The sequence below is a fragment of the Falco punctatus genome (genome assembly GCF_963210335.1).
Source record: "Falco punctatus genome assembly, chromosome: 2".
NCBI lineage: Eukaryota > Metazoa > Chordata > Aves > Falconiformes > Falconidae > Falco > Falco punctatus.
The window spans coordinates 22,030,911-22,057,616 of record NC_137581.1 but is presented as its reverse complement, the minus strand read 5'-3'; the positions used below and the strand labels follow the sequence as shown (position 1 = coordinate 22,057,616).

At 46.3% G+C, this 26,706-nt stretch overlaps 1 protein-coding gene across 6 annotated transcripts in view; it reads left to right on the top strand.

The window, feature by feature from the left end:
* The window catches only part of ATP8A2 (ATPase phospholipid transporting 8A2), a 357,046-nt gene extending 341,609 nt beyond the window's left edge, over positions 1–15,437 (top strand). For all 6 annotated transcript variants that reach the window (XM_080376382.1, XM_080376381.1, XM_080376380.1 and 3 more), the window contains one exon: positions 8,066–15,437. In XM_080376382.1, the coding sequence (XP_080232508.1) occupies positions 8,066–8,163 (98 nt within the window). In that variant the 3' untranslated portion in view covers positions 8,164–15,437. The remainder of the gene's footprint in view (positions 1–8,065) is intronic.
* Positions 15,438–26,706: the final 11,269 nt, after the last annotated feature.

Here is a 26,706-nt window from a genome sequence, read left to right as displayed (position 1 = left end):
AGAATACTGTAAAATCAAAAACACTGCAGGATAAAATAAATGTTGTGATAGAGCCTGGCTTAAATAGAAATGGTTTCTTTATGAAAAGCTATATTACCTGCAGTTAGCTGATAACAGTGATGTTTCAGGGATGCCACTTAGGGGTTCTGTGTGTTTCTGATGAGGAAAGCCATGGCATGCAGAGCTGCTTCTCTCCTCTCCCTCTTTGTCCTCTGCTGGGAGAAGAAGAGCAACATCACACCTCACTACTGCTGCTATTTGGAATAAATTGCATTTCTTGTTGATGCAGAGGTTATCCATTTATTCGTCTTCCTAGAGGAACATGTGATAGGCCTTTATCTGCTGGACCTGATGTCTTTTGTCAATGTTAGATTATTTTTAATGTTGTGGAAGCTCTGTAGGCCAGATACACTGAAGGACCTTGCTGTCTCAAGGGACAGGGACTCCAGTCAACCCTTTCTAGTGGTAAAATGCAGTCTCTCCTGTGTTTAAACTGGTAGTCAAAATATGCTCATTTTGCTAAAGAAAATAGCCCCCCAGCATGCAGTATTGCTGCACACAGGGCAAGGGACAGGCACTCAGGATTTGGGGTTTGTGTTGCTGTTGCAGAGAGAAGTGATACCTGAGTGTTTAGGAATCCCAGGGAAGTCAAATCTCATTGCTGGCTGTGTCATCTTCTGTAGCAGAACTGTTGTGGTTTGGGCCACGGAAGCAGGACTGGGATTTGAGAACCCAAATGCCTGAGGCATTCCTATTTTCCATGGGGAATTTAACTAGGAGTGGGACAGTGACGGATCTGCTAGTCTTCATCCTTCACAGAGCTGTTGCAAGGCCATCACTGTCAAGTGATAGATGTGGGGCCTTTAGCGATCAATCCCATTGCTCCTGGGAAAAGAGGCCAGTGCCCAGAGCAGCTCCGTGGACCATGTGCTCCTGCCAGGACATAATCCTTTGTATCAAGGAGCCAGGGATGCTGGTGGCGGCACGGCTTTGGGCATGCGAACATGCTCTTTGAGGAGATTCCAAAGGCAATGACTGGCAGAAGAAATCCATAAAATGCGTTAAAAAATTGCTGTCACAGTAGTCTGCTGTGGAGACTTACCACAGTGCAGAAAGGAGATACACCAGTGGTAACTAGTCAGACTTCATATATGCTTTTAGTCTGATAAAACACATCATCACGTTGTTAATAGGTGAATAGTGATTGAGAAAGAAAAATGAGATCAAAATAAGCCCTAATGTGCATAGCCAGCTTCCCTATAAATGCAAATGATTAAGTGCTAAATGAGTCAAGACATAAACAAAAATTTTGATTGTGAAGCTGTTAGGATTGAAAAACGCTTTTTATGGCATATCCATGACTCTTAAAACTTGTCATCTCTTGTCAAGTGTTATTTTCCAATATTGCATAGCTGCTATATGCACAAAGCCATGTGAAATCTAGGGAACATATGCGCTGTTTTCACAACCCTAAAGTCTACAACTGTTTACTAAATGCTAGAAGTCTTCAAAGCAAAGAGTTGATGAATAGGGCAGTAGCCTTGATGTGCTGGGCCAAGACCTTAAATCACGCTGCAAGCGCTGTGTTTGAAATCTTGAACTGTTTGTATGTTTCCATTAGAGCTCCAAGTTCCCAGCCTGTGAAGGCCACTTCTTCCAAAAACTGCTGGTGTGACTTCAATTCAGAATCTGACACTTGCATATAAAGCAGGAAAACAGTTTTTTTTAGTTAGAGCTGACAAAAGCTTAACCAAATGAGTCCCAACAAGAAAGAAAAATTTCCTAGCACAGATTATAAAGATGCAGTACACTTTTGAGAGTCAGTTTATTTTTGACAACAACTGTTTCCATTTTTTTGGAGGATAAACAATGCCTAAATAGCTTTGTTTCCAATCACATGGAAAGGAGGAAAATTTCATAGTGGGGTGTCGGGCTGCTACTAGTGGTCTGTGGTGGGAGGAAAAAGACAACCAAGGTAGGTCTGAATAGCCCCATATGAAAGGCAGAAGCTTAAGAAATTGTGTTTCCTTAGTTCTCTGATGGAGCCAGCCTGTCTCCAAAAGCATTGGCACAGCACAAGTCCGTCAGGCAGGATGCATGGCTGGGGTGCTCCCGTGAAGCACCAGGCTCTGGTGGATCCAGTCCCCAGGGTTGGTGGCAGAGCCACACAGCAGTGCCATACTGGAGGGCCAGCCAGGGTTCATTTCTTAAACACCTCCTCTCAGTAAAGAAACTGACTCGGTGTTAAAAGTGTGAAAGACCTTCATGGCTGGTTTTTCTTGCTCTGGCTTTGTTTTTGTGTTCCTGAATCATACAGAGCTGTCAAAAACATGAAAGGAATCTATCTACTCGCTGTACTGTCAGAGATCATGTCGTTCCTTCCTACGAGTACAACTTCTGGGAAGCTTTCTGAAAACTTCGTGGGGGGTGGGGGGAAAAAAAAGGTTGGGTGGCAATGTCTTGAGACTTAAGTGGAAGAGTTGTAGATGGTTGTCAAGCCCATGTGCTAACATAAAACCATTTCAGTGTAATCTTGTAGGCAGCAGTGACGATGATGGCCTCTGGGTTTGATGTAGCTCCTGGTGAAGGTGCCCAGTGAGATCTGAATTTGCCTGTTGCCATCTGCTTTTTGAAGCCTCTTAAGAGTAAGCAGGAAATGCCACCAGGCTGCTCTCAGAGGTGTCTTTGGACCCTTCCCTTTAGTGTGCTGTGGGGCTCGCACTCGAGGGAGGAGCAATAATGACTCCCAAAAGCTCTCCCTCTCAGAGGGTTTGCTGGCAATGAGGTTTTCTCCAGGTGAGCTTTCTCCAGGTTTCTATCCAAGTTCATGTGTGTCTTTTTTTTTCTTTTTTTTTTTTCCTGCCACAGTAGCATCTTCTTTAGACAAGCTCTGTAGATAGAAAAGATGGTTGTTGACCTTTCTTTTCCTCCTGCGTGACTGACCTGTGTCACCTGTGCCCCAGAGCCTCAGCAGTAAGAGGAGAAAGATGATGCTCCCCACTTGCTCAGGCACCCTCAGGCCTGTCTGTAAGGAAAGTCCCGTAACGTCCCTCTAGTGCAGTTTCCCTCCTGTAATTCAGAATACCTCCTGACAGGGTTTAGTTGTCATTTGTCTCGGCATGCTCTTAAAAATAGAGCTGAATCCCATTCTCATTAAGCACTGCTCTGGCAAAACTCCCTCTGAAATGTGGAGAGGCATGCCTGAATGAGGATTACTGCACTTGGCCCAGATTTCCTATGCTAGCAAAGAAAATCCCTCTTCCATTGACAGAACATGGCGATTGCACAGAGTAAATCTGAACACAGAGTGTATGGTGTGCACCTTATTAATCAATTGAGAAAAAGCACCTGTCATCTGAGGTTTGTTTCACAGTATGGGGGCTGGGAAATGATAAATAATAATAAAGTGTTCATGCTGAGGGCTCTAATCCCACCATTTATTCTCCACTAGCAGACACCTTCTTCCTTTCACTTTTCTGCTGATGCATTTTGATTTGAAAAACAACAGGGTAGTTACACGAGATGTTTTTTAAACTCTCTTTCCTCTTATCTTGCATATGTTTGAAATACAGTATACATTCTGTATTTTTTGTGTTACAATCTTTTAAAATCAACTTAAGAAAAAGGAATAATTAGTTTAGAATTGACACTGTGGCATCTGGCTCTGTATTCTACATGCAAATATGAGTAGGTTAGTATCTGGGACAAAAGAGATGGGACCATTTGTCAGGAATTCCTCGTGGGTCCTTTAGAAAACACAGGCATAGTTTATCACCAGATAAATGAATTATTTCTGTAAGGATTAATCAAAATGTTAAAGATTTAAAGCAGCTCTCACTTTCCCAGGATAAGTGGAAGAGAGTTGCTGGAGAAGTCAAAGCTGAGTTAATATTTACTGTTTAATTGGTAAATATGAACTGCGACATCATATCAAATCTTCTGCAAAGCTGTGCAGAACCAGATGTTTGGCCTGAGAGAGAATCTGGTTGGCCAAGTGATGCCCTAACTTTGATTTTTAAGTCAGAGAGATTTTTGGTATCTAAGAAGCAACATTTCCTAAAAGAGATTTTTTTTTTCCCAAAAAAACCACAAACCACCCCACAACTCTCCCATCCCCCCAAACCCTAAAACTTAATTTTAGTGGATTTGAACCTGGGCATCTTTCTGCAAAGGTGAACAACATGATGGTAAAATGCATTTTATACTTTGGACTACATTAAGCCGTAATAACACTGCGTGTATGAAATAGTGAAGTACTGCAGGAGGCAAGGTTTCTGACAGGCTTCCAGTAAGAGCTGCCACCTTGCTAGATGGGTTAAACAAAACCTGGGACAGACAGTTCAGCTGTAACAGAGGTATGCAAGGAGTAGGAGGTCTCTAAAATAAATCCCTCAAGTGACTAAAACTGTATGCAGTCCTTCCATGAGCAGATTTTCTGGAATAAAAGGAGCATTCGGGACCCTTTCTGGTCCTGGTCTTGGAAGCTGTTGCATGTGAGTGGGCTGCTGAGCTTGCACAGTGTTACTGACTGTGTTCAAGAGACAGGCATGGAGACATCTTCTCTAATTCAGCATTGGACAGACCAGAATAGTCATTGCAGTGAACAGGAAAAGTGTGTTAAATTAGAAACCTAACAGAAGACTAGATTCTGATCTACTAATAGAATAGCAAAGCTTTAAAAAAAAAAAAACCAACAGGATGCTTTTAAAATTCAGTAGGTTGCCTGATAATATCTGGTACGAGTGAAACCTTAGATTTGATGAGAATAAGAATCTCCTGTTAACCGGGGAGCCCACTGACAGATATTGAGAAGTGTGCCTTTCCTCCATTAATGGGCAGTCTCCAAGGACAAAGGTCCTTCCTTCTGTGGCAGCCATGAGTGGGGTTGTGCCCAGAAAGCCCCAAAGAAACGTGCTTCTTCTGTGGGCTGCCGCAGGAGAGCCGAACAATGAGGGCCTTGTTCCCACAGCAGGCTCATAGGTGTGGTTTGAAAGCTGGAGTTGGGGGAAAAAGTTCAAACTTCCGAAAAGTTCCCTAGTAACTGGCAGATGGAAACTTTCATTGTTTTTGGATGGGGTCTGAAAATAGTGAAAATGTAGAGCTGCTTGGGGAGTGTGGATGGGACTCGAAGCATTTGCAGCGGTCTGATTCCACAAGGCACGGTCAGCTGCCTGAACAGCTTGAATTTAATTGTAATGTGAATAAAAAAAATGTAATATGAACTCATCTTCCTGTATAGAGATCAACAGGGAAAGTTTTACATAAACTACCAAATGTTGAGCTTCAATTAAGTAGGGCAGTGTGCAAGTGTGGGGTCGCAGCCTTTCCCATGATGTACATGGCCAAATCCTCATTGCTGATATTTCAGGATGGATCGAGAACATAAGGATGTATAGATACCCTTATGTGTATGGTATTCTTAACCATTTATGGTCTTAGCCTGACAGTTGTTGCCATGTTAAGGTGTTTTCTACTGGTGTGAGAGTGGTGAACGTATTTCTTTGGTTGCATTTTGCATCGGCTTCTCAAAGTGCTTGGGCTGCCTGGCTGTTCATTGGCCTGTGCTGGCACTGGGAACAAGCAGGTCACTGGGGCTGACGGGCTCCACACGCCCGTGTGGGGTCAGTGCTGCGTTTGCAGTGGTTAGGACAGTTGAAGAATCCACTGCGCTGGATGATCTTACCGATCTTACTGGGTAAGTAAACACAGCGAAGCAGTCTTGATGCAGACCAGGTTACGGGGCATGGGCTTCAGTTGTTTAGGGCTTAAGCTTGCGGTCTTTGGCCAAGTTGACTCTCCATTGAGAATTTAGCCAAAAAAGCTAACAGTGTGCTGGCCCTTAGCAGGGAACAAACCCACTGGAGGTATTTAAGTGTGAATCTACCCTTTTTTTAAATGAAAGCCTGTTTTGTAAAGCATATTTCATTTGCAATTATCCAGCACGCACATACTTTTTTCCAAAAGACTGTGTGTTTGCATTTTGTGAATGTATTCTGTGAACCTTCTGCTAGAGGCAGGAAAAAATAACCTGCACCTCTGTAGCTGTATGTATATTGGCATGGAATTGCTAAAGGAAAACAAAATGGGATGGTGGGATGGTTGGTCACATAAATCAAATCTCATACTGTCCTGCAATCCCTCCAAGAGGAAGATGTGACTGGAGTTAGTTCCAGATGACGTATTTCTGTTTGAAGCTACTCTGTTTGCTGGTGAAAAGATTTCCTACCATGCTCGTGATTCAGGTCAGCTAACCTACTGATAGTGTGCTCTCCTGCTAAGGCAGCGTGTGTTCTGCCTTAAGCTCACATCTGCAACAAAGCCCCTGTGGTTTCAGAGGTGACGTGTACCTGCATTCTGTGAGAGAGGAGACTCTCCACGTTAACTGAACAGTGGTCATCCCTGGTGTTGCAGAAGTCTCTTCCAGGCAGCTTACAGCTATGTAGGAATTGGTGATCTCCCTCCCTGTGCAGGCATCAGCTAGAGGAAAAGATGTAGAAGTGCCTGGGCATCTGTGCTTGGCTCACACGGACCCAGCTTGGTTGTCAAGGTGAAGGTTTAACGGTCCTTACTCGGGGGATACAACTCATCTCTGGGCTTCTCCTGGCTACCAGCATCAGTGACCTTCTTCAGAGTTGCGTTCAGGCCCGTGGGGAACAAGTTCAGCCTATGCCAAGCTGCTGAGGGGCCTCACATCCCTCCTGCCTTAAGAGTGTGTTCAACCCCGTGTGCCTTTCTGTCGCAGGGTCCCTTGTGTTGTGCTCCAGCCTTTCCTGACCTCGGTTCCTGGTCAGGGGCTGGAGGGGGGAGAGTATGCCTTGAGCCTGTTAAGGGATGACCCCTGAAAGACACTTGCTAGGTCTCTGGGTAGTAATTGGGACATCTGTCCTTGTGTGATGCTGTGTCTGTTGGCCAGGAGCGAATCTGGGGCAGGATTTCAGAATTCACAAGCTCCTGCTTCCAGAGCTGCTCGAGGGAGATGGAGAGTTGCCCATGGAGAGTTAGCCATGGTATAATTTTGGGGTTCTCCCAGGCGGCGTTCACATCCGTGAACTCTTGCCTGCTTTCCTACTACACAGCACTGTGTGGTTCCGTATAGCCTGTGCCTTTCCTATTTTTCCATTTTTGTAACTATGCTAATCTTAGCCCTTCTCCTTTCTGGTTACCCTTTTACACCTGAAAATCGCCTTTCCTTGGTGTCACAAAGTCTGTTGTCCCTTGCTATAGTTTTCTGTTCAGAATTTTCTGTAGGGTTATGTCTGCTTGAGATATTGTTTGGTGTTTCACTGTGGTGACCTATTAGCTTTTGCGACTTTTGTAGTAACGCAGTGTTTTGCAGATTGTCAGAAATGTCACTTTCCTTGTCCACAAGACTTTAAAAGAAATCAGACACCTGGCTAATTTCATGAGAGTAATTTTTAGGGAGACGTAAGGATCGTGCTAGCTAGCAGAATTAACTTGAGCAAAATCAAGATCTCCAAAACATGTTCAATTCTGCTTTATTCAAAATACGGGTGACTGGCCAAGAGAATCTAGAGTTTCTCTGTGTGATTTGTCAGATGCCACCTGGAAACTTGTAGAAAAAAAATTCCTGAATGGAGTTAAGAGGAAGGTGTGACTCAGATCCAGTTGTGGTCTAGACGTTTCCATGTTCCTCCAGGGAAACTGCTGATATCAAGCAGACTATAGAGGAGTCGAGCCAAAATGCAAATCTCTACCTGTATGCTAAGTCTTTCAAGAAGCTGTGCCGCTATGGGGTACGCATGGTGTCCAAATCTGTAGTTTATTAATCAGATGAACTTGGAGGGATATGTTGACTCTGAAACCGACACTGGCCTGGGGAGGGGAGCAGCAGACAGAGCGGGCAGCGGGCATCCTTTCTGTGCCACCTGGGCAACGTAGTGCACAGCTGTAAATGTCAGAAGCGTAGCACAGACATGAAGATCGTTGCGGTCTGTCATGTAACTTTTTAGTGATGTCTAAAGCTAAATGTCTGAAAAATGGGCTATGCCCTTGAGCTGGACTCCAGGGATTGATTTTTTTTTTTCTTCTTCCTTTGCTTTTTCAGATGGGTATGCATTTTCTCAAGAAGAACACGGTGTTGTTTCCCAGTCGCAAGTTGTTCGATCCTACGATACAACCAAAAGGAGAGCAGAAATAGAATAAATGGTTCTTTACTCAATGGGTGGTGGGAATAATGGGATTTGGATCAATGCATCCACTGTTAACACATTCTTGACTAGGGTTGGCAGCAGCAGCCAAAACACCAGAGAACTCATTTCTGTGGCCTTAGCCAACAAGTTTCTGTATTCTCCCTGCAAACCTTGAGTACGTATTGTGGGGGGAACATCATTGTTTGAATTCAGTTGCAAAGCTTTGCCTAAAGTTTTGTTTATGTTGTTATGAAGCCTTTGACTGTGCTATGTGAGGTGTGAAATTAGAAACAATGTTTTACCACTATTTAAAACATCAGCATAAGGTTGTTCTGGGAGAGAAGTAAAAAATTTATGTTCCATGAGAAATCGGCCTTTGCTTAATTGGAACGGGATGCTGAGATTTCCTGTTTTGTTACACGCAGACCAAGTGCACACGGCTGCATGCAGACCTTACTCCCCCTAATATTCACTGTTTACTAATTTGGCGGAAATTTTTAACAGACAATTCGGCATAACATTTTTGATTGCAACACTGTAGCTAAAAATGCTTATTTGCCTTTCTATGACAGAGTAACAGAAGATAGCGATGAATTACTTGGAATGTTTCTTGCCCTCTTATAGGATTTATTAATGCTCTATCTTAGCTTTCTAAAGCCCAATAAAATAGCTTACAAAGCCAGGATGTGGAAGGCAGAGAGCTCAGCAGGGCAGCTGTCTTGAGTGCATGGCATTGTGCACAAAGATGAACTCAAATAGGTGCCTCCTGGTAACTCTTCATGATGCATTTGGATGTGCACTTCAAACACAGCCTGATCCCATGATCCCATTCCCACTTTAAGAACAGAACAAAACAGTGAGAACTTAAAGGGTGGGAGCTTTTGCCAGATGTTGAGAAAGAAGATGTGCATCCACACAGGAGGCTGATACTGTAACCCTAAAGAAGCATTCCCCTGACCAGTAGGACAGGTTTGCAAAGGGAAGTCAGGAAGGGTTTACACACATGCGTGCACCCACATGTGCACAGACAGAGCTGGTCATTGTGAAGAGAAGACCTGCCGTTTGTTTGTTCAGTCAAACCAGTCCCTCTTCTAGATCTGATCCATCACCAGGCTTCCCAACACACTCGTACCTGTGAGCCCTGGAAGGAATGCTGGCTCCACGGTCTCACTGTGCCAGTGGGACAGACGTGCTTCTGCATAGATTGGAATTTTGAAAAAAAGCAAAAACTGGGGCATAAGTTAAAGCTGAAAGAGCTCTTAGAAAGCTTATGCTGTCCTCCAGACAAGTTCTATTAATTTTAGTCACCAAGCCATGTTTCTGAATCATATACAGTAAATACTGCTGTGTTTTAGCCAGGTTTCGTAGTTAATGTATATACTACATCTGTGCATTTAGAAAGTTGGCATTGTTTTTTGCCCTATTGACCATCATCCAGAACTTTTTATAGATTTAAAGATATCTGAAAGCAATTTCAATACGAATATTTATGTTCATCAAGGAAAAGAAAAATGCCAGCCTGGCCCACCGGCTTAATCTTCCTTAAGGGTTGCAAGTAAATGCTAGCACTCAAGTGTTACAGTTCAATTCCCAGCGCAACCTCAGATGCTCAGTCCCCTTCTGTGTTAAAAACCAAATTTTGCTCCTGCAGCACCAGGCAGGATTGCTCTTGGATTAGGCTGATGGCACAGAGGGAGAAGTCATCACCTTCTTTCTGCAGTGCTAATGAGACAATTATGCAATAAGTGAAACATGCAAATAATTTTGCCATAGGCATGAATGTCAAGGGGCCAAGTGTGGGTGTATGTGTTTTCTGGGAGACAAATTTTGTTTAAAGGCACAAATACTAGTGCAGAGAATAAATGAGGGGAGGGTAAACCTGATCCCAGGAGCTTTTAAATCTTAATGCTGATCTAACCTGTTAAACACTTTCTTTTATTTAGAAACAAAATCTGTTTAGGAAATGTGTGGTGTAAGCCTGTCCTCAAAACTGCTAACCGTTCCTTCCTTTTGTAACAACACAAGGAAAATTAACTTCCCACTGAGACAAAGTGAGATCAGCTTAGTCTTTGTACTCTAAGCCACACACTAAACATTGGTATGTAAACAATTTGGAGGCTTTTCATGAGGATACAGAACAAAACTTTTTAAAACCTCTGGATAATGAAGAAGGACAAGTAAATGTGTTGAGCGGAGAATAGAAACAATCCCAGAGTCTTTCCTGTTCTTAACTTAGCGCAACAAAATTTTACAAAACATAATGAGAGATGCTGGGGAGGAGCAGCTGTCATCTAATGTAATTTATTTTATTAGTGCAGACTATGGGCTGTATCATTTTGACCTCTCTGTAAATTGAGGTCAGTGTGTGTCACAAACACAAACCCTCCCTAGAGTGAATAGTGGCTTAGATCGAGGTATGTGTGTTGGTTGTCAGCTCAATGGGAATTACACATGGGGTTTGTCACAGGGCTATACAGTATGTGACACTGGGGGCTAGTGGGTCAGACTTTATCATCACTGTAAGGCCTTAATCTCTAGCAGAGTTAATCCTGTAGAGCCCACCCAGGTCAAGACCTGGCATTCTTCTTGTTCTTTGGAGTCATTACAGGAATTAATGTATTGTAATATGCTGTAGCCTGACTGTTGGAGTTGCTTGTCTTGGTGAACAATGATGAGGTGTATTCCAGTGGTGTGTTAGCAAAAGGAGAATGGCAGCTGCTCTGCATCAACAGAATTCTTTGTTCATTAACGCAAATGCATGTAGCAGTAACAGCAGCCTTTGAAAGCGCTATGTGAAAGTGTTATCAACTAGACAGGGTATTGGAGCAGAAAGAATGGGAGATTTCTGCTTGATTATCCAGACTTAACTGCCTAGGGTTGGGCAGAAAAGTGGTTCTTGGGCAGCTCTCTGCACTGACCAAAGTGAGGGTGGGTGGGGGGTTGAATATTCAGAAGGAAGTGGTGATTTTCCTGAATTAAACCTGGATCTGGTTGCTTCTTTTTGTAATGCCATAATTGCTGCTTTGCATAGAAGCTGTTCCTTTAACAATTGCCTGGAAGCAAATTAAAGCTGGTGAGCTGGAGCCCGAGGTGAGCACTGCTGAGAAGTCTGCTGACATTTTCTTTTCTTTAACAGGGCTTCAGGTCTTGCTGTAGGGAGCTAGCAATGGAAGTCAGTAATAACTTGTCAAGGAGAAATGGCAAATAACCAATACAAGTATCTGAGTCAGACTAAGCAGCTAACGTATCTAAGAGCGTGTGTGGAGTTAACGTGAACTATATGGGCTGTAAATTAAGATAACAGTCAAGCCTCACTGACGTGCACTTCACTAGACCACGTGGCTCTTAGTGCACACCAGAAATGTGCAGTCTCTTCCCCTGCCTCAGCCAGCAAATAGATGCTGCGGAGAAGTCTCGTGTTACCAAGATCACATTGTTTTTACAGCATATACTGGATTGTGTTTGCTGGGAGACAGTCAGTGTCCATAAATAAAGAGGAAAAGCTCAGGTGAACCAGAATAAGTGAAATGCAGGGACCTGGTGTGCCACTTTGTCCTCTGCGGACAGCCCCACGAGCTGGAGAGGCCTATGGTCCTCACGCTGTCCCTGTCCTGCAGGCTTATTTTGTCCTTTGGGGCTAACTCACCAGATCTGCTGTTTTGCATTGCCTCTAGTCATCAGTGCAGACTAGTGATACCCTATTTACATTCTTCCTTGGTTTTATAAATGATGACTTAATTGCATTTTTTAAATACTCTGAGGACTCTACTTTTGCTGTTCTGCCTCACAGCTGAAGCTTGAAGCAGAGCAGCCCTTGAGTGGGTGTTTGCTGCTGAGAAGCACTTCGGATTTGTCAGATTTCTCCCTAGTTTTAAGGCACTGAGGGTATTTTACCTTAATTTTTGGATCGTCGCACAGTATGAATGCCTTAAACTTCGGCCAGTTTGCAGGGAGAGCTCTTTGTGTCTTTTTGAGTCTAACAATAAACGGTGAGATGGGTTGGAGGAGAATTTGGCTGTGTCTGTGCTGTACCCCAATGCATCTGGGTAGCAGTTCCCTTCTGAAATGTAGCACTGACCATGTATGTTCCTCAGTCTCCAGACAGCTGGGCTCGTTCTGTCCTATGAGGAAGGACCCTTGTACTCATCTCTTCCTGACTTTGTCTGTATTGCAGCTCCACAGCTCCTCAAGGATGCTGAGCACTAAGCAGATCAAGACCCTCTTCCGTACCTTGTACCTGCAAGGTCCCCTGGGCACAGCCCTGAGGCTGCCCCACAGGCAGCTGTTAGAGGCACAGCCAAAGTGCCTTTCAAATGGGGAGAGTTTTGAATTCAAATCCAGGTATTGTTACTAGCCGTAACTCCTGATAGTCACTGCAGGCGGTGTAAAGAGGTATAGAAGAGATGTAGAGTCAGCAGGTTATGAACCTGATGACTGCACTTGTACACGGCCCATTCCCATCCCACTGGTGATCCCTGTGTGAGCAGCTGTGTCACTTGGCGAGTGAGTGAACAGGCAGCGACGCTTCTCTTTAGCGTGTTGCTTGTTTGCAGCCATGTCACTCTGCCTCAGAAGCCCTCTGTGCAGGAGCTCTGTTCCAGATCCTGCTCCGAAGGGCAGATCTCTAGCCATGCTGAGAGAGGCAGCCCCAGGGAGCTCCCGTTCCATGGCATGGTGGCATGGTTGTCTTCCTATCGTGGACAGTGCCTGGTGGGACTCTGCCAGCAGCAGCACGGGTAAAACAAGCTCCTTCAGAAGCACAGCCCCTGCTTCCTTGGAAATGACCTGCTAGTGCTGCTGAGGCCGGGCCTTGGACGTGAGCTGAGCTTTCAGACAGGTGCTGTCTTCCCGGAGCTAGTTCTTCCTGGTGCTGAGCTTTCTGGGTTGACTGCAAGCAGCTCCTGTTAGAACAGCGAAACACTCTTTTACCCACTTTCTGTACCATACATGAAAGACTTGGTGCTTTATTTGGTGGAGCCATACATTTTGATTTAAATGTGTTTTGTTTTGGTTTTTTAGAGCTTTTTTCTATATGGGGCTGGGGCAAGTCTCCTCAGTTTGATTACACAGTTAAACCAGCCCTGTTCCCATTTTACGTTCCCTAGTCTTATAATCTTGCTTACACTGACGACTTAGAACTGAATAGCTCCAGGAGGGGGAGAGAGTTCAGATCCACTTACCTGAAAGCTTCGTTATCCTCCAGACACCAAAGAAAGCCTCTACTACCTTTCAGCGTTTGTGACCAGAGCTGTGTGTCTGGAGTAAGGCCACAGGATGGGTCGGTGCGCTAAATGACAATACAATATATCCATATGGGTACGGAGAATAACTTTTTCCATACCTTTTCCATGCATAGCAGCAAAATTAATGGAGGCTTTGAGCCTTGCTGGCAAACAGAAACCAGAAAGTGCCCTGTGCTGCTTGGCCACACAAGCGAATCCCAAAGGTGGTGGCTTCCCGGTGACCTGCGGGAAGCTCAGACAGCTTGGCTGGGTTTATCTGGCCAGGAACGTGCTCCTGGTTGGGCTGTCTGGAGGGGTGAAAGAACTGCGGAATGAAATAGCTTGGCCAAGACCGCTGCTGCTGTCAGAGGGGAGGGAGGGGAGGGATTCCTCGGGCTTCCCTGAGGAGCTGTGATGGAGCTTACTTCTCTGCTTCCTTCCTGCGGCTCTGTGAAGGGAGGAAGAGAGCTGTGTGTGCTTGCGGAGCTCCGTTACCCCCTGAAGCTGAGCTTTCTCTGGCGTCAAGCTGAGTCATGGGCTCGGAGAAAGGGAACGCGTCCCTGCCAGAAGCCCCCCTGCTTAGCGTCCTTTGGCACTAGCAGGTTGTTTCCTGGCTTATGGCAGATTGCTAAATTGTTTATGGGCTGCTGTTTGCCTCACGGACGCTTAGGAATTGAGCACCGAAATTCATTTCAGTCCTGATGGGGAATATCATTCAGGGAGAGTTAATGGGACTTCTTAGGTGTTGCTCCTGGGCAGGTTCCTGTTCCATAGGCCATTGTTCATCTGGGGACCTGGGTCTTTTTGTGATAGAGTGTGAAGCCTAGGGGTTGTTTCATTTGGATTTCTGGCCTGCTTATTTGTGGTGTGGTTGGAAGGTAAAATAGCTGAGTGCTGGTGTTTCTCTAAAGCCTTCCTTTATGCATGGAAAAGGTGAGGCAAGTTCTCCTGAAGTCTGCCACGAGGGGATTGTTCTCCCTCAGTGTCTCTGTAGCTACTACAGAGAAATAGAAGTGAGTAAATGACAAATTCTATGTGGGCAAGTCCAGCTCTGGGCAGTCATGCAGGAGTTTAATGATGAAGAAAAGTAATACATTGCCAAACTGTCACTGCGTAGCCGGGAGGTCAGCACCCTTGTAATTACGGAGTGATGAAGCCAAGGGAAAAAGCCAACATTAACAGAAAGACATGATTGTTTTAAATTCTGACTACCTTACTGGGTGGCTTCCCTGCGAAGATGTTCCAGATGTTGTCTTGGCATAAATTAATCAATTTCAAAACATCCGCACGGTTTCTTAGAAAACACAGAATTTAGCAGGCAGTGCATATGCTCCCCTCTGCCCTGCTGGTTGATATTTTCATTCAGGAAAGGGAAGCGAGCACTTGCTCTTCTTACTGTCAAGAGCTCATGGACTAGAAAGTTGCTGAAAGTTGCTTCTACCCCCCCCCCCCCCTTTTTTTTTTTAAAAAAAAAAAGGGGGGCTCCAGATATAAAGCAGTGAGGCAGCCAAGCCCTCTGGGACTGTGTGTGCATGTGTGTGTTGGGAGAGTCGTCTGACTTGAAAACCTCCCCCTGTCCCTCCTCCTGCCCCTGAAGTGCAGCCCATTGCGCTGGGAGGTCAAGTATTCAGCAGCTTCAGTGACAGGATCTTTAACAGCATCTTTTTCATCAGCGAGCCAAATCATGTGCCCGCTTGTCTGTCATATCTGTACTCAAATCGCTAAAATATTGTTTCAGATGGGGAGGTTTTAATCTGGGTATGCAGAGAGGAGTAATGCTGTGGGGGGATGTTTAATTGGCTCCCAGCAGAGCAGCAGGGGTGCGTGGGTTTTTTCCTGTAGAAGTGTTACCATTTTCAGGTCCTATTAATGTCCTCTGGTAGTTTAAATACAGCATCGCATTACAGTGGAGTTTGTTTCCCTCCCAGACTGAATACAAATGAAGGTCATTTACTTGTATTTTTAGAAGGTTCAGAAAACTTAGAAAATTTGTAGCTTTGAACAGCATTGTTGACTGATGTATGTCTGCAGAAAAGTATTTCCAATAAACCTTTTATTAAAGCAATCCAGTGGACCAAGTCTTGTTTGTTTTATCCCCCCCCCCCACCACCACCACCCAGTTTTGTAGCAAGCGTTCAATGTTAAATGCATTTGAGGTTTAGCCTGCAAAGCTGGTGGGTGGATTGTTTTTATTTTTTCATGACCTTTTGGGTGTGTTTTAAGGGCCTGTTAATGCCAAGAACAAGGCTCAGATTCCTTTAGTAGCTCTCAAATAAGGCCCCAAACGCAAGGCTAGTACGGCAAAATAAGAACAGTGCTGGTGAGCTTACAGTAGGGACCTGATATTTGAATAGCATCTCGGGGATGGGGAGAAACTATTTTTTTTATATAAACTAGATGGACAGATATTCTTCTACAAATGGTATATCTGATCTCAGCAAGGCTTCACCAAAATAAACCTTGGAAGGAAATCTTTTGTCCTGGTTAAGTCACGTAGACACAGCAGGGGAAGATTAAGCCCTAAAATCTTTGCTCCCTTCTTGCAGCTAAATTTGAAAGAGGCTTTTTTTAACCCTGGGCCTGCGGGCGCTTGTGTTCACGGGGGGTGAGTGGTCTGACGGTGCATTGAGATGTGAGGTGTTGCAAAGACCGTGAGAGATGTCTTTCTGCAAACGATCCTGAGTGCAGGGCCAGGATCTCTCCTGCTTTTGCCTGATCAGGAATATCACGTCCGCTTCCCGCTGATGGTGCTGAGCTGACGCTGCTGAGCTCACTTGCGTTGCCTCACCTGGAGAAGCATCTCTCAAGCTCACTTGCCTCAAGCAAGACCGACAGCATGAAGCACCGCACAAAGGCTCTCGTGTCGCCAGTAGCTGTGCATCCATATGCTCTGGGGGACCTGTGCTGTGATCCTCTCTGCTACAGTATGTTCGTTTCATTTAACGAGTATTTTTTCATAGCGAGCTGTGAACCACCTTGTCCTTCATGCTGGACCTGCCGGGAAGCTGGAGGGTGGCACACTGGAGAGCCTCAGCAGCTCGGTCTTACAGCCGGGCTCAGGGCACAGCCAACTTGAGGCAACAGCATCATCCTTCCTAAGAAAAACCATCACATGTGCACCGAGTCAGGAGTGATACTGAGCCACAGCTGAAGTTAAATTTTCAGAGATTGGCCTTACTCAATTTTTGGTAACCATGGGGAACACACTTTATAAGAACCCTACAGAAAGTAAAAGTGTATGAGCTCTTACAAAGAGATCTTTTTGTTGCAAATATTATTAGATGCTGGAATTAAACATTTTATCAGGAACTAAATGCATATTTATATATAGTTTGGCTAAAACTTTTCCTCCTTAGGGTGCTATAACTTGATGAAAGTTTTTTTTTCTTTATAGATTGCCAACAGAACCGCTTTTAAGAGCATAGAGAGACTTTTCTAAAACAACAAATTACTTCTGGATTTTTTAAATTGGGAAACAAAAAAGGAGGTGTAGGCCAACTTTCCCCTTTTCCCTTTACGAGTCATCGCTTAAGCACACTTCAAAACACTTTTATCCCAGAAGCCAGACCTAGTACCTGCTTTTCCTTTGCAGAGAAATAAAAAGTGAGCGATGACCTTGTTTATCCCTGTTGTGCTGCGGTAAACGCCTGCTCCTTCCCTGGGCCTCCGTAGCAGCAGTCTAGCCCGCAAGCGTGTAGCAGCAGGAACTTCGCTGTATGTAAAAGCTGCTTGCACATCTGGGCAATCAATTATGCCAAAGGAAAATTGATGATAAACTTGAATGAGCTTCATTCAGTTGGTGGTGGGAGAACTTGATGCGTAGCTGACTGCTGCCTGCACTGTTGTTTCTTGTACAATTGGAAATGATTCTCAGAATTGTTAAATATAATGGATTGCTGCTTAAACCCCTTATTAGACACATTAGTTGACTAATCACCTCAGAGACTTTCCCTCTAACAGTTTGACAGGCAAGACTGTGAGAGCGTCTCATGCTCATGTCCCAGAGCCAAATATTTGCTGGAGCAGCTGTTAAGTCCGTTGCCGGCAGACTTCGGTGCCTCATACCAGACCACAGGAGAATCAAAGTCCCTAAACCCGTAGATTAATGCTCAAGTCTGAAATGGGAGCATTAAAAAATGAAAGTGTAACTGAGAAAGGTCTGGTTGAGGAATGTTAAGCAGGAAGATTTCAGAAACATAATCCCTTTCTGCGAGCGCGGGCTGCGGCAGTACCCAGCCACCTAGCACAGCCCTTCCTCCAGCACAGCCCTGTGTCTCTTCCAGCTCCCCCAGCATGTGGGGTGCAGCAGGTAGGTCCCCTGAAACTTGGAAGGAGTAGTGGGTATCCTCTTGTTTCCTCCTTAGCAGGAATGTGGGGATGCAGAGAAACGAGGCTTGAAACATCACTGAAAGCCACTGCTGGTTCTTGGGTGTCCATGCTGAGGAGGGAGCTCTAAGGGCAGGTGGTGAGCAGGCTGCCCAGGTGGGAATGGAGAGCCACGCTGGCCAGACCTGGCTGCCGTGGCCACACTCAGATGGGACACGTGCCATGAGGAAGCTTGGTAGGAGGGAACTCATGTTGCATTTTGTGCCATGATTGATCTGATGGACCGTGGGGTGATGGTGGAAGGAAGTGGTCCTGGTTCCCCTCTGCATTTCTCATGGTATCAGGTGCTGCCCCTGAGGGTGTCGTGTTGGAGCAGGAGGGGACACTGAGCTTGCTGAGTCACTTGAAGTGGGGCCTTGAGTGACGAAGCTACGAGTTTTCAAGTCGTATTGTATTGGCACTTAAATCCTACAGTGAAGTGCTTGGGAGCCTCGGCTCTCACATCACCTTGTGTCTGATGGCTTGGCTGGCACTGACCTACAGCCTGATCACAAACATCCAGCACAGCTGCCACAGTAAAACAAGCAAGACTGGTTTGTTGGTCCTGATGGATGCTGTGGAGCTGGTGGTGCTTGCTGGTAACCAGTACAGGCAGCAGATACACCTCCTGGTCCCTCAGAAAGAAGATGACTGGAAGAAAGGGGCTGTGGGATGGGTTGGGTTCGTACAGTGCACTGGTTTTGTAACCGTGCTGGTCCATCTCCCCGCTCCCTTTCTCTGTGTTGTGGAAGGAACTGCCTGCAAGCGTGCTAGTACCGGCCTTTGTCTGGAAAAACAATTTAATGTGGCCCTAGCGTCAGCTCTTTTGGATGTGCCTGGTATCAGAGCTGGAACGGCATACCTGTATCGTACATGTTAATTAAATCTTGTATAATGACTTTACTTATTTACCTGTACATAGTAAAGGTAGCATTTTACCTTTTAAACCGAGAGCCTGATTCTGACTGGACAGTAGGTCTGCAGCAGTTGCTTTTGGATTGCACCGATGTAAACTGAGAATCACTTTTTCCCCTGTAGCAAGACATTTACAATCATGTGCAGACTGTCTGGTAAGTGAAGTCAATAGGATTCTTTCTCTAAAAAGCAAATATTGAGAGAATTAGCAGCTGCATAAGGTAATATTTACCATTCAGGTAATAAATCATAGCAGAGACTGCACAACACGCTCTCATCCTCGCCTTGGAGGAGCCGTGTCCTGTAATGGGTCAGGCTTGCTCTGGTCCGAGTGGCCGCAGCCCCATCGAGCTCCGGGAAGTCTGTGGCCCAGCTAAGCTCGCCTCCGTGCCCAGCAGCATCAGGCACTCTGCCAGACTGTCCTTGCCAACCTTCAAAGTACATTCCGAGACTGACTGAAGGAAGTTACTCAATATCCTGGGAGGGAGATAGGTAAGTCATTTTATTTTATTACTGCATTAATATTGCCATCTGACGTGATGTTCACTCGCCCCAGCTTAATAGCATTGATAGGATCCAAAGTGGTGCCTTCCCACTTTTTTGTTTTCAAGTTAGCCTACAAAGACGTGTTAGCCTGGGCTGTGCCCTGAGCTGCTTTAGCATTAAATACAGTGAAGGCTTCATGCAAGGCAACTCATCTTTTGACTTAATGTTTTTCAGTTTGATGTATCATTGTTTGCCTTGATTTTGTTTGAGGTTTTCTGAAGGACTCATAACAGCAAACAAGGGATTGCTTACCTGAAAGTGAGGGGCTATCACGTTGAGAAGAAAGGATGTTATTTCTATTCTTTCATGAATATTTGAAGTTTTTCTTTTTGCTATTATGAGCCTAAATGGGTGAAAAGAGCCTGTGACGGCAGACAAGATTCTGTTTTCAAGGTTTAAGGTGAGTTATCTTTCATGTTTCCTGCCATACTGTTGACAGTGCAGGCAAGATATGGAGGCAGTGTCCGTGGAGAGCTGTGCATACCCACTAGGCCTTGCCCATGCAGAAGGTGACTAGGTTGTTACCTGTGTGGTTTCATCTCATCAGAAATAACCACCAAAATCAATAAATATTAAGAAAAAGTAAATTCACTTTCCTTTGTCAAAGCCAGTGAGCAGTACAATGCTGGAGGCACATGCAATCTGAGAGCTGTGATTCCCATTACACTCCAGAGAGGCTTTTCTTCCCTCTTCTAATGAAAATCAGGGAGTAAGCGGATACTCAGCCTCTGAAACAACTAGCAACTTTTCGGCCATGCCTAGTGAAATGCTTGCCTACTTGCTCTCAGTATTTAGAAAACCAGGAAGGCATCACCTTTGATGTTGAATGGGCACATATCCTCCTAATTAAGCTGTGCCTTGTTAACCAGCTGCCCCCATCCAGCGCAGCTGCCCCCATGAGAGGTCCAGCTTGGCAGCCGTGATGCCCGGCTCCCTGCAGGGCATAGGGCTGGCATTGGGGCAGGCAGGAGATGGAAGAGACACAAAACCCAGGGAAAACATCATGGACAAGCCAGCGTGGAGGAGCTGGAGAAGGTGAGAAGTGCAGGGTCATGAGCCAAGTGAAAAAAGCCTGAGGTCAGTGTGCTGAGATTCTCCGGATACAAAGAACAAATGAAGCCAAGCAAATACAATGGCATTTCTGTGGGCGAATTACAAGATGATAAGTGTTGTGACCAAAAGGGGTATTTCTGCAGCAGGGAGGGAGAAACCAGCCCTGCACCAGGGCTGTAGCAGCTCCCCAAGGGGCAGCTGTGCCCAGGGCCAGGTCCAGCCCAGGAGGTGGGCACTGGCACACCCCAGGGCACTGAGCCAAGAGATCACCCATGCCAGCCTCACCTCTAGGGCTTGCCGCAGGTGGGAAAATGCTGACGGTGTTTGGCTGGTGCAAAGCAACCACGCCGTGGTGTTGGCTCACATGATGCCACATGAACCACCACGTGGTCCAGTGTGGTGGGCATCTCCCCGCTGCTAAGGCGTGGGAAGCTGTTACAGCACTATTCAGGTTGCACAGAAATACTGGCACAGGGATTAAAGGCTCCGCTACAGGACAGGGAGCACTGTCAGCCCCCAGGGAGGGTCTTGTTGAACTGGCTCCATTCAGTGCGGATGGGGAAGGGGAGAAAGGATGGTACAGGCCTAAGTTCAGTCCATTTGCAAGTGATCCTGGGCAGGAAAATGTTGCAAACCCCACTGAGGACAGAGAAATAATACAAAGGGACCTACAGAGAAGCAAGAAATATGAGCAGGAAACAATAAAACGAGATTCAGCTTGGAAAAATACAAGGGAATACGTGTAGGGAATAATATTTAGTAACAACTTCAGTGGGAGGAAAAGAACGGGAAAGCAGAAAATCTGGAGGGGAAAGAAGAGCTCTGGCAAGACCAAAAGCGAGCAGCAAATTAGCCATTTGAAAGGGAGGTGCTGAGGTTAATGTGCTGCGCTGGGACCCACACCCCAGCTCGCTCTCCTGTGGGCATGTGGGCCACATGTAAGCAACATCCTCCATTTTCCCCTAATAAACGTGGCAATGGCTGTTAACAGCTGTACAGGGGCACGCAAACCCCATGCTCATGGGGGGCGGGGATGGGCTTTGTCCTCTGATCATGCCCAGCTGATGGGTAAGACACTTGACCGCAGTTCTCCACGTGCGTGTTATGAGGGGGTCGTGTCGCCGGTGAGGGCCACAGCACCAGTGGTTGAGTTACCTGCTAGGGGAGGTTGCATTCTTGTGAAAGGAGCTGGACCTCCTTTAAGTTGCTCTTAGTTCATTTTGTGTAGGTTGGGTCGAGTGTCCTCGAAGGAGAACTAAGGGTGAACTTAGGTGCGTCTCACAGGCAACCAGCTATCACCCAGCTCGGTTGGCTTTGCACCTCTAGCAAGTCACCCCGCTCTTTTGCAACAGAGACAAGCTTGCTCGGGGGTAGCTGCTTATGAGTAGCTCGCTTGGGGTTGGGGGGGCAAGCTTCAGTTCGCTGTGCTTGGTGGTTGTTGCTAAACCATGATGCAAGAGGTACAAGGCTGTATCTTTGGTATTTGTTGCTTGGAGTTTTTCACTGTTATTTCATCTTTCTCTTGCAGTTCAGGACTCTATTGCACCAGCGGGTCTTTTCTATCGCCTATACTAAGTTAAGGGAATGTTTTAGTTAAGTAGAGGAGTGATTTTTTAAATTAGCTTTTGGCATTGTAGGTTGGGCTAGAGTGTGGCTTTCAAGACGATCTGGCGTGTGGCAGATACCTTTCAGGTGTAAGCTGAATGCTTTGTTTTTATAGCTACATCTTGGTGTGCTAAGTACACCTTCTGGTACACTTACCTCGTTACAGCTTACCTCATCTTCAGCTGGTAGGGGTGTTAGTTATTATGGTTAGTAACTTGTGAGGAGGGTGACAGGTGGTATGTACGTGCCTCAGGGCCAGCTTAAAGCAAGCTTTATTGTCTCACTTTACTGCTAAATCCACCTTCCAGGGGTGATTTCACTCACACCATGAGTATTCTGGTCTAGAAGATGTAGCCCATTTCCTCCACCCCATGGGCTATACCTTGACCTGTTGGTTGTACTAGCGGGAGTAGGCTGTTGTGCTCACAGCGAGGCCCTCCGTCGGGTGAGCCGGTGGCAGGGTATGCAGGGTGTGTGGGCTGCCTTGGCAAGGGGGGCTCGGGTCTATGGTGGGTCGTCGTTTACAGAACGAACAGGCTCCCTAAGGTGGATTTGGGGCACCGCCAAGTTCTTCGGGTTTTAAGCGTTTGTGCTCATAGTTCCCAGGCGGATGCTTTGGTGGGGCAAGCATCAGGATTTAGGGCTAGGCATGGTGGGGTGTCTAATCCCAGTTTGTGCCCTAACTTTCGTGAGGTTTGATTAGTCAGGGGTGCTAGGATCGTTTTGAGGTTGGCTTTGGGGGCATCTTCATCTTACAGCAGCTCAGTTACATTTTGATCTCAGTTGTGATAACCCTTGGCTCACTCTTTATGCCGTGTGACTGTTGGTTTTGGTTCCTTGTGTAACCACGGTGGTGGCTGGCACAAGATTTACCAACCCTGGAGTGTTGCTATAACTTAGCCAAGCTTACTCTTATTGCTCAATGTTAAGTACCGCTGAGTACCCGTGGGTGTGTGGCTGAGCAAGGTGTTTGGGGCTACAACTGTGATGAGTGTGATGCCCGCTCCTTTCATCTTAGTGAGAGGTTCAGGGCATTTACAGTGGGCCGCAGATACTTGCACGTATATGTCGAGCCAAAACCAACGGTAAGGTTAGGACTAAGTCTTTTGTCCCTTGGTGTAGAGGTTAGGCTGCTTGGCACCTTCAGTGCCGTGCTTTATTGTAAGCTACAGGGACTTGTTCGTTGTTCACTCAGTGTTATGTGTTGGGCCTTGGGAGAGGGGGGTGGCCTTGTCTGAAGTTTTAGTGGAGAAAGGATGAGAGTTTTGGGGTGTCATTTATTCATGTAATTTCAGCGCTGAAAACACGTGGAACACGATGAAATTCATGGTGAATAAATAAACGTGGCTTTGAGTGGGATAGAATAGTGAAGAGGTTACTGGTGTTGCTTGGGAAAGTAGAGGGAGTGAGAGAGTGATAAGCTACGTCTGACAAGCATTCATAAACAGCAATACGTGTCAGTGTTAGCGGGGGTAACGGAGTGGAAAACAAAGTGCATCAGTGTCAAGGTGATTCCCCAAACACACAAACCATCTCATTCAGTAGCTCCTGAGTAACAGACCGCCAACTGCGTGATGCCCAGGTCTTAGATTGTATTTACCCAGTGCACTGGAAGGACAGCCTGAAGACACCCAAAAAAAAAAAAAAAAAAAAAAAAAAAGAGAGAGAACAAGAGAACAAGTGCTAAAGAGGGAAAATGCCATAATCAGGGACTAAACAGTTGATAAATAGCCTACCAGATGACTCATGGAAAAGCGAGGTTTGGGGAATGGGCAAGTTATAGCCCTGACAGAGGAACCAGAAGCGCGAAAGAGCAAGTTGTGCTAGCAGTGTAGGGGGAAAGAATGATCCCGAAGCTAATCATGCAGGGCCTTATGTGCAACGGCAGATGTTGATTTCATTCGAGAAGAATGATTAGTAGATAACCTGATACCTGAAACCGGTCTGGCAAGAAAGGATTTAAGTATTATGACCTGCTACCATTCATGGTATGGGCTGGAGCACTGTCATATCCTGGAGAAATTATTAGTGTATAGAGTCGAGGGAGATGGATTTAGTCTGAGGGGATAGAGTGTATATTCTGTGTGTCATTACTTAGATAATCCTTGACAGTATAGGTGGCTGCAGGTAGGGGGTATGCCCGGTTATGCAGCGATGGGTTCAGTACATACATTAGATGTATTTACTATGTTGAGTTGTAACGTAATGGGGTAAATATATTAATGCACTATTATACATGGGGGGATGGGGGGGCACAGTGAGTTGTGGGTGGATCTGGGGGAGCTGTAGGATAACTTGGTGCAAAAATGCCAGCTCAGGGCTGGCGGGAACTCTTAAGAGGATGTGCAGTCTTCATTCTTTGGTTTACAAGACCCATGTTTTTATAAACTATTAGAATGTTTTTAGTATTTAAGGATTTTGTTTTCTAAGGCCCCGGTGAGGGGAAGGAGAATTAGAAGGATTGTGAAATAGGTGAGGGAGGCTTGTTGACTGATGGTGATGAATGGGTGTTCTACAGGTTGGCTGCCTGCTCATGTTAGGGCAAAGGGGTTGGTGACGAGGAGTCAGAGTAGTAGTTGGGAGAGGGGGAGGAAGGTTATTGTGCATTGTTTGGATTTATGGAGGAGAGGTCTTAAGAATTGTACTAGTACAGAGGCGGCTAGTACTAACACTCCATCTAGTTTGTTGGGGATTGAGCATAGAATGGCGTATGCAAATAGAAAATATCACTCAGGCTTGATGTGAGGGGGTGTGACTAGTGGGTTTGCTGGTGTAAAGTTTTCTGGGTCTCCTGAAAAGCTGGTTTTTGTGCTGTTCCCCTGCATGGCTCAGTGGTTTGGGCACCACGGGTCGGCCAGGCCCCTGTCTTGGTCTAAGCCAGCGGACCAGCGTGGGCTGAGCCCAGCGGGATTGCCTACAGCTGCCCTGGGGCACTGCTGTGCCCCCAGTTCCCCTTGTGACGACACCAGCAGTGTGCTGGCATGTGCTATGGGCGAACCAGTGCCAGCCCAGCTAGGATGGATTTTGCTGGCTTCTCCCCACCATCGTTACTGCTTACCGTGCACGCGGCCACTGAGCATGGCACACTGGACGCTTCAGTGCCTTAAATAGGTAGCGATGTTCAGAAACAGGCACTGAAAATGTACACCTCATACTTCAAACTGCCTGCAAGCAGGAAAAAGGAGAAATTGTTTAGGGAAGTCTGGGAAGATGGAACTGAGTAATGAGATGAAATTGCACAAGCAAAAAGGCGTATGGCCTCTCAGGGCGGGTTTCCGTCATCCCACACGGAGCTGTGTGACCTGCCCTGGAGAGCCCCACGGGAAGCGCTCAGCCAGGGTGGCAGGGTGGGTGAAGTGACTGCGGGAGTGTTTCCATCACTCTGTAGCCATATAAAGCTAAAAAAGTATTTATGGGCCACGCAGCAGGCTTAGAAGTGTGGCTGCAATTTTTTCTAATCCTCATATTTTTGGCTCTTACACCGTAAGGGAGAAGATCAGCTCTCCAGTGGAACAGATGCATGTTCATTGGTAGGACCTGGAAGCTGCCGTGCCCATCCTGGTCCCAGGTCCGAGCCCATCCCTGGGCTGCCACAGCACTGCTGTGCAGCGGCGCTGCGCCGGGCGGGTCCAGTGATTGTGTTGTACGTGGGACTATTCCTTCTGAGTCGCAACCAAACAGATCCTGGTCTCAGCTAGCACTGTAGCCTATACAAGGTGAGTAAATGCACCTTTCCTAACCACCACTTGTGCTTGCACAGAGTTGGTTTCCACGCTCTTTCCCCATGCCATCCATAGTCACCATCTGCAGCAGGAAAAATCCTACCCCTCTCAACCAAGGAAAAAAACTAACAAGCAAATATAAAAATAAAAAGCAAACCATGTGAAAAGATGAGAGAGAACTTTGACACAAACCGTTGGCCTTTCCTGCTGCAAAGTGCTCACCACCTCAGCAAATCTGCTGTAAGCCATGGCTGGCCCCTCTCCTTCCCTGCCAGCTTTCTGCTTCCAGCCCTGCTGCTTCACCTCCCCCAAATGCCAGGAAGCCATACATAGCATTTTGGGATGCACTACAATACAGACTGGCCAAGGCTATGTTCTTCCCAGACTGTTCTTGCCTGTTCATTTGAGTCATAAATGTGCAGATCTGAGAAAGCCCAATTTCCCATCCATGCCCTTCCTGCTCCCCCAGCCGCCCTCCTGCTTGCCCTCGTGGTGCAGCATTGGCAGCGCCGGTGCTGGAATCACCGGTGGCAGGAGGGAGCAATCACTGTGAAAGCGGAGCGGCCTTGTCCCAGTCTGCGTTATGCACCCTTGCACAAGGGGGCTTGGTTTTTGTCTCACAAGGATGACATTTGCTCAGGTGAGAAGGGTCCCTGTGCAGAGGGAGGTGGGGAACAGCACAGCCACTTACCAGCAAAGCATTTCAAGTGCATAGCTCAGTAACTGTGAATCCAATTGTAAGCAAAAATTCTCTGAAAATGTGTATTTTGTATGCATAGATTTGTATGTATGCAGAGTATTTGGCATTAACTGGAAAGGGAGAGGACCATGGCTCTACCCATCTTGCTCCCACCACTGGCCCCCAACCATCCCTGCGGCCACTGGGACGTGAGGCGTCCCAGCGCACCTGATGCTGAGGTGCCCTCTCCCCGCTCCCCTTCCCTCCAAACCCTCAGACGTGCCCCACCATTCACTCAGCCATGTAAATTGTTGGTTTTGCTGTTGTTCTTTAAAAACACAGCCAAAAAGCCAAACTTTGCTTTCTGCCAGGACTGGAAAACTGGGTTGGTCAGATGGGCTCTTGTAGACAGAGGAAACTGAGGGGAAAAAAAACTGTAACAAAGCAAA